Source organism: Suncus etruscus, chromosome 9, assembly GCF_024139225.1.
Source record: "Suncus etruscus isolate mSunEtr1 chromosome 9, mSunEtr1.pri.cur, whole genome shotgun sequence".
In the NCBI taxonomy this organism is placed as follows: Eukaryota; Metazoa; Chordata; class Mammalia; order Eulipotyphla; family Soricidae; genus Suncus; species Suncus etruscus.
In genome coordinates this window covers 11504011-11511624 of record NC_064856.1, presented here as the reverse complement: position 1 = coordinate 11511624, position 7614 = coordinate 11504011, and the positions used below count along the sequence as shown (strand labels likewise).

General features: G+C 50.1%; 1 protein-coding gene across 5 annotated transcripts in view; it reads left to right on the top strand.

The window, feature by feature from the left end:
* Window positions 1–1693: 1693 nt before the first annotated feature.
* HM13 (histocompatibility minor 13) overlaps window positions 1694–7614 on the top strand; it is a 44816-nt gene continuing 38895 nt past the window's right edge. For 3 of the 5 annotated variants that reach the window (XR_007498885.1, XM_049779282.1, XM_049779283.1), the window contains exon 1: window positions 1694–1974. Coding sequence is in view for 3 of the 5 variants with exons in the window: in XM_049779282.1 (XP_049635239.1) it covers window positions 1789–1974 (186 nt within the window). In the remaining 2 variants the exon portion in view is untranslated. Of the gene's footprint in view, window positions 1975–4501; window positions 4544–7614 lie in introns of all 5 variants that reach the window. The other 2 variants (XR_007498884.1, XM_049779281.1) reach the window with 1 other exon arrangement.

The window sequence follows — 7614 nt, the reverse complement described above, 5'->3', positions numbered from 1 at the left end:
GTTACCCACATACTGTCTCTAGCAGCTCTTAACGAGGACAGCAATAACAGACTCCAGAAGTCCAGACAGTGCTTGACATGTGGAGCCCTATAGGCTGACCATTGACATCCTCTGGAGCTTTCTGGAACACTCTTTCTTGCCCAAGTCATAATATAGAAATGGAGTTTTCTGTAAATTATTAGTTTTGGGGCCAGGGTGTTCGTACAATAGGTGGGACATTTGCTTTGCATGTGGCCAACCCAGGTTCAGGTTTGATTCTGGCCTCCCATATGGTCCCCTGAGCTTGCCAGGAATAATTTCTGAGTGTAGAGCCAGAAGTAACCCCTGAGCACCACCAGGTATGACCCAAGAACTAAAAAAATATATTTTTCTATTAGTATGTTATGTAGCACCAAAGTATACTCTAACATCCCATAAACTTTTCTATTTTATAATTAACTTTAATTGAATCACCATGAGATACAATTACAAAGTTGTTCATGATTGAATTTCAGTCATAATATGTTCTAACATCCATCCTTTCACCAGTGCACACTTTTACCACCAATATCTCAAGTTTCGCTCCTCACCCCCACACTTGCTTCTATAGCAGACATTTTTCTTCTCTGACGTGTCTCTCTCTTCATATATATGTATATGTATATGTATATGTATCCCTCCCTCCACCCGTCCATGGTGCCCTCTTTCCTGTTCATGCACTTTAGTTTGCAATATTATTACTGAAGGGTATAAACTTTTCTTTTTATTCTCTTTGTCTTCCCAGCACCCTCCCTCCTGAAAGGCGCTAAAAATGTAAGGCTCATGAGATCAAGGATAAATGTTTTGCCTATATCCTTAGAGACTAGATGCTTTGAATCTAATGGGATACTCAAGAGCTGCTGAGATAGGTGGTTAAGCTCATACCTTGTATGCAGCTGACCCCAACTCTATTCCCTTGTCCCTGAAGGCCCCCAGCACCACCCGTGTGACAAGGTAACCCCTGATATACATCAGGGCACTAAGAACAACTCATCCTTAAATCCTTGCAATAAACCTTCGGCCAAGTTGAGAATCTGAGAGTAGTGCTTTGGAGATCAAAAAGTCAAGATGATGGTTAATTAATGATGGTGATGATGATGATGATGATGATGATGATGATGATGGAAGTAAAGCAACGACTGAAGAATGACGAATGCCTGCCTGGATGAGGCCTGAGCTGTCAGAATGAGGGTCTGTGGGGGAGTGGGCCAGAATATAGGATTGAAAAAGCATCTGGACCAGAGGGCTCTAGGATTCTCCCCCTTGGGATGGACAGACGTCCTTGGGAGATCAAAAAGTCAAGATGATGATGATGATGATGATGATGATAATAATATAATGGAATACACAGATCATTAAGGAGCAAAGCAACGACTGAAGAAAAATTATGAATGCCTGTCTAGATGAGGCCTGAGCTCTCAAGATAAGGGTCTGAGGGGGAGTGGGCCAGAATTTAGGATTGCAAGAGCATCAGGACCAGAAGGCTCCAGGGCTCTGCCCCTGGGGATGGAGGGACGTCCTTGGGAGGGAGGGATGGAGGGCGGGAGTGGTCCTCGCGACGCCTTCCTCGGACGACCGCTAGCCGTTGCTTAGCAACCCATGGCCCGCCCTCCACCGCCGCTAGGGGGCGCGCGGGCGGGGAGCGGGCAGTGCGCGTGCGCGCGCGGACGTCACTTCCGGTTGTTGGAGGGGAACGTGGCTTTTCCCCGCAGTGTCCGGCTCCCCTTCCGCCTCGCCGCCGCCGCCGCCGCCAGCGCCGACCCCGCCGCCATGGACGCGACCCTCAGCGACCCCAAAAACAGCAGCAGCGCCGAAGCGGGCGTCCCCGCCAACGGCACCGCCCGGGCCCCGTCCACGCCCGAGGGCATCGCGCTGGCCTACGGCAGCCTGCTCCTCATGGCGCTGCTGCCCATCTTCTTCGGGGCCCTGCGCTCGGTGCGCTGCGCCCGCGGCAAGGTAAGGGAGGGTCAGGGGGGCGCAGCGGGCATCCAGCCCACGACCCCGGGATCGGCCCTCGGGGGTCCCCAAGCCGGGGTGTCCACCCACACGAGGGGACCCGCATCTTCCTCGAGCTGGGACTGCTGCTGGCTCCACCCGCCAGTCCCCAGGCGCTGTCACACTCCAGGCAGCATCCTGCCGGGTCTGTCCGTCCATCTGTCCATCTATCTGTCAGTCCGTCCGTCTGTCCATCTGTCTGTCTATCCATCTGTCCGTCTGTCTAGCTGTCTGTCCATCTGTCAGTCTGTCCGTCCGTCTGTCCAGCTGTCTGTATCGATCTGTCCGTCTGTCCATCTGTCTATTGTCTATCCATCTGTCCGTCTGTCCATCTGTCTGTCTTCTGTCTCAAGTCTTTCCTCAATTCCTGATGCTCTGACGAGCCTGCAGGATCTCTCCCCCAGGGCCAGCCCCATCCCCGCTTATTAGCTGCTTATTAGCCCATCTGCAGTTGACACCTCACCCCCTCCAGTGCTCAGTGCCATCCCAGCTCCCCTGTCTCCCTGATGGGGCTGGCCTTCCTTGAGACCCTTCCGCCTGAGTGGTTCTTTTCGAGCTGGTCTCTTTTTTTTTTTTCCACCCCTGGTTGGCTGAGGATCCACGCCTAACGGGAGGGAACATTCCGCCAGAATGCCCCAGGTTGGTCCCCTACTGACTGATTCCAAGGCAGGGCCTGTGCTCCTCTTAAAAATCCACACCAGGCTCTTTGCCCCTGCAAGGAAACATCTGCGGTCATAGCTATCTCTCCACACCCAGTCTCTGTTTTGCTTTGGCACTTTGGGGATTTGATCTTTTGTTGTTGTTCAGGTTTGGTTTTTTGGTTTGCGTGGCCTTCTGAAAGCACTTCCAGGCAGCCTGGTGGCTGGAGCATACGTAGTACAGCTGGTAAGGTGCTTGCCTTGGATGGGCCCAACCCAGGTTCCAACTCCAGCATCCCATATGGTCCTCTCCCCTGAGCACTGCCAGGAATGATTCCTGAGTGCAGGACCAGGAGTAGTATTCTGCAATCCTGAGCATTGTTGCATATGGCCCAAAATGAAAATAGAGAACCCCTTCATGACCGTTCTTTTCTCCCGGTATATATAAAAAATAACTATTTGACCCCTGCTTTTGTGGCTTTCCTCTTCCTCCGCCTTGCCATTGCCTGAGCCAGGACCTTGATCCCCTTCAAAGTCTCTTGCCGCCCCTCCAAGCACTGTCTCCCACCAAAGCAATCCTGCCTGCTAGACTGCTGCTGTTGGCTCTTTGTCTAGACTGGGCAGACATCCTTGGGCTTCTTCAATGTCTGCTCTGTCAGATACTAGAGGATTCTAGCTCCTTCCTTCCTCCTTTCTAAATTTCCTCTCCTCCACCTCAGCCTTTTCCTCAATCCTAAATCCTGTGAAACCTATTGTAGACTATGTCTCTGCTTTGATACCCTCCTCTCCCCATCTTGGATGCCATAGCTCCCGGAACAGTTTCTCCCTGTCCCAGACCTAAAGTCAAACTCTTAGCAGAAACTACCTTTAATCAGAGGGCAGCCGAATAGCTGCCATTTTTGAAACCTTTTGGGCCTGAGTTCAGTTGCCCAACTGCTGGGGCCTGCCATCTTAGTTCCCCGAAAACAGCAAGCTCACTGCTAGATAGCACTGTAGTCAGATGGAAAAAGGAGATGTCAGGCTGGGCCTAGGTGACCTTCTTGGCCTTTCTATTTTGCCACTTCTCAACAGAGTTCAAAGTGGCCTTTGCCTCCCTCCCCTGCCTGTCTGGCAGACCCTTGGTGTGGGGGGAGAATCCTGAAAGAGATCAGGACCAAGGATGCAAAGGCAGTGTGGTCAGAGGGGCCCCCTAAATTGAATGATCCACCTCTGGTACCTAATTTCTTCAGGCCCCATAATGTCCTCAACTTTTTTTTGCTATTGTCATGAATGGTGGCATGCCATGAAGGTGAGTGGATCAGAATATAGGGGTCAGGTTGAAGGAGGAATAATCAGCTCAGTGTTCACTGTGTAGGTAGTGCTATGGCAGCTTGGGAGAAGGGAGCACACCCCAAGGGGACTGAGTGCCAGGGATGGGCTTGATGGAGAGGGACTGTGTCACCCAGAAGATGTTCTGGGCCCACGATGGCGAACCTGTGACACGCGAAGGCCTTGCAGCTGGCACGCGGGAAGGTCTGCAATTAATAAATTTATAAAATTTATAAAGAGTTTTTAGATACTAAAATCTTGTTATTAAGGTTTAATTGATGTGCTGGCACTTTGAGGAAATTCTTTGGTTTTGTGCAGCAGTTTGGGCACTCGGGCTCAAAAAGGTTAGCCATCACTGTTTTAGGCAGAGGAGACCAGGTAAGCCAAGGATGAACTGACTCAGGAGAAGGTGGTGGATCCGGCATGGCTGGCATAAAGGGCATGGACAGAAGAGAGCCTTAGAGGGATCAGAGCAATAGTAAAGCAGGTAAGGTGTGTGCCTTGCACACACTGACCTGGGTTTGTTTCCTGGCATCTTGCAGGGTCCCCCGAGCCTGCCAGGAGGGATCCCTGAGTACCACCAGGTATGGCACCAAAAAAAGGAGAGAAAGAAGGGAGAGAGAGAGGGAGGGGAGGGGAAAGAGATCTTCGATAGCCTGGAATTGCTCCCAGGCATCACCTGCTGCCCAGCCAAGGAGAAGATGATCTGATCTGGAGCCCTTACATCCACCAGTAACCAAGAGGATTGGAACAATGAGTCTCAGAGTGGCTGTACCAGGCCAGAGTGATAATACAGTGGGTAGGAGACTTGCCTTGTACACAGATGACCTGGATTCTATCCCCAGCACCCCAATTGGTCCCCGTGCCCCGTCAGAAATGACCCCTGAGTTCAGAGCCAGAAGAAGGTGCTGGGTTTGATTCAAAAACAACAACAAACCCAGAGTTTTTCATACTATTTTGAACAGGTGACCCCAGTTTTAGTCTGGGACTACTTCCCCAACCAGGTGTCCCTAAAGCCCCACTCAAGTGATGTGTTAGCAAGGAGAGAGAGAGATTGGTGGCAGTTGAGGAGGTTTTTTTTTTTGTTTGTTTTTTTTTTTTAGTTTTTGGGTCACACCCAGCAGTGCTCAGGGGTTACTCCTGGCTGTCTGCTCAGAAATAGCTCCTGGCAGGCACGGGGGACCCTATGGGACACCGGGATTCGAACCAACCACCTTTGGTCCTGTATCGGCTGCTTGCAAGGCAAACACTGCTGTGCTATCTCTCCGGGCCCAGTTGAGGAGTTTTTGTTTAGAGTTCCTTCAGTTTCCCACTTCACAGCCACCTGAGAGAAGCTGTGTGTAGACTTCTTCCTGGTGCTTAGCTCTTGAGAGCCAGCAGGACCAAGTGAAGCCCACAGAAAGAGAAGGTGGAACACCCAGAAGTGTCTGGGGAAGGAGGCCCAGAAAGAGCAGACCCTGAGCTCTGTTCCCCCATCAAAAGAGAGTCAGACAGTGGCTCTTGCTGCCCTTCCTATTTCCTCGGAGGCTCTCAGCCAGCTTCTCAGGACTCCTGCCCTGTGCCAGGGCCTGAGCTGGGTTCCGGGAGTGCTGGGACAGAGAAAACCAAGCCGTACCCTTGCAGCACATGTCACCCAGGGGAAATAGCTTGTGGCCAGCTGCCTGAGCTGAATTCCTGCTCTCTCCTATGGGCAGCAGAGATTGCCTTTGTCCTGCTGGCAGAACAGGAAGCCGTGGCACCAGAAGGTATGTTCCGGGAGGCAGTGAGTAGTGTGATGTGAACTTAGTCCCATGGCTTGGCTTAGATGTGAGTATGGGGATGGCGCCCTGCAAATCTGGAGTCCATTCTGAGGGAAGAACTCTGAAGGCAGTCCCATAGGTTGTCTCTATCATGACAAAGTGATGTATCACTTTACTTTTAGAAGAAAAGTGTCACTTTACTTTTAGAAGTCTCACACCGGGGATGTGGCTCAAGCAGTAAAGCACAGGCAAGGCACATGCAAGGCCCAGGCCTCAGTCAAATGCCCCCTCCCAGCATCCTTGGGAGTAACCCTGATAGACAGGGCACGGTACTGCCAGTTACCATCCCCACAACTAACACATACAGAGGGATGCTCAAGCAAGGCAGAAGTGTAAGGAAATTCTCCTCGATGAAAATTGTGAGTACCAGACCCTAGAAGTAACTCAGTGATCTATTTGATGTTATGTGCCTATGTATATTCACTTTGTATGGAATCACATAGGGCATACAATTGTGCAGTTTGCTTTTTCTCTTCCCCCTTTCAGTATGTCTTAGTCATTTTCCTATTTAGACCATTGAGATCTGCCTTATTTCATGGAGAGTAAGTAATTCGTGCCTATGGGATGGACCTTTTCTCTCCCACCTATCTGTTTCTCTACCTGTTTTAGACCTTCATCCACAGTGATTTGTTAGGGCCAGAGAGATAGTTGTACAGTGTATATCCGGAAGGTAGACACATACACACAAACACACACACTAATTCTTGGCCTTTACCAATAAGTAGCTTGTAGTTTCCTCCGTTGTGCTAAATGACATCTAATAAGAATTCTTGACCTTTACCATTAAGTAGCATGTAGTTTCCTCTGTTGTGCTAAATGACATATCTTCCTGTGTCAACACTCTTGCATATTTCTCTCACTAAATAAGTTTTGAGAGCAAATATGTCAGTACAGGTGCCAGTTAGATAGTACAGGATGCTTACCTTATGTGTTTACCTTATGCTTACCTGGTTTGAGTCTGTGATACTCCGTATGATCCCCCAGGCTGCTCCAGGAGTGATCCTTGGCCACTGCCAGAGATAGTCTAAAAGCACACACACAAAAAAATTGTATCAAAATGCTGTGACAGTTATATTCCCTGACCACTACTCAGTAGCCTACTCCAAGGCCACACTTGTTCAGATTCTAAAACAACCTGTGGTGGCTAGAATGATACTACAGTTGGTAGAGGGCATGTTCTTTGCATGTGAACATCCTGGGTTCAATTCCCAACAAACCATATGTTCCCCAAAACCCTGCCAGGAGTCATTCCTGTGTGAAGAGCCAAGAATAAGACCTGAGCACTGCTGGGTGTAGCCCCAAAACCAAAAAAAGTAAATACCTCAGGACCGCTAGCATCCACGTCACTTGGGAGCTCAGAAAAGGTAACAACTCTCCAAAAAAAATGAAGGTGGGGGCCCGGAGAGATAGCACAGCGGCGTTTGCCTTGCAAGCAGCCGATCCAGGACCAAAGGTGGTTGGTTCGAATCCCGGTGTCCCATATGGTCCCCCGTGCCTGCCAGGAGCTATTTCTGAGCAGACAGCCAGGAGTAGCCCCTGAGCACCGCCGGGTGTGGCCCAAAAACCAAAAAAAAAAAAAAAAAAAAAATGAAGGTGGACCTCCAGCTTTTTCATGAGCTGGATGCTTCTGCTACATCTGTTAAGTTTGAGATCTCCCAATTTCAGTTCTCTGCCCATTCATGAGGCCATGCCAGTCTTTGGCTATTGTTGGATCATTGAATGTAATCTTGTACATTGGTTATTTGCTGGGGCCCACCAGACGACACCAGCAGTACTCAAGAGGCCCTGCAGTGCCAGCGGTCAAATCTGTACTGTGCGGGCCCGGAGAGATAGCACAGCGGCGTTTGCCTTACAAG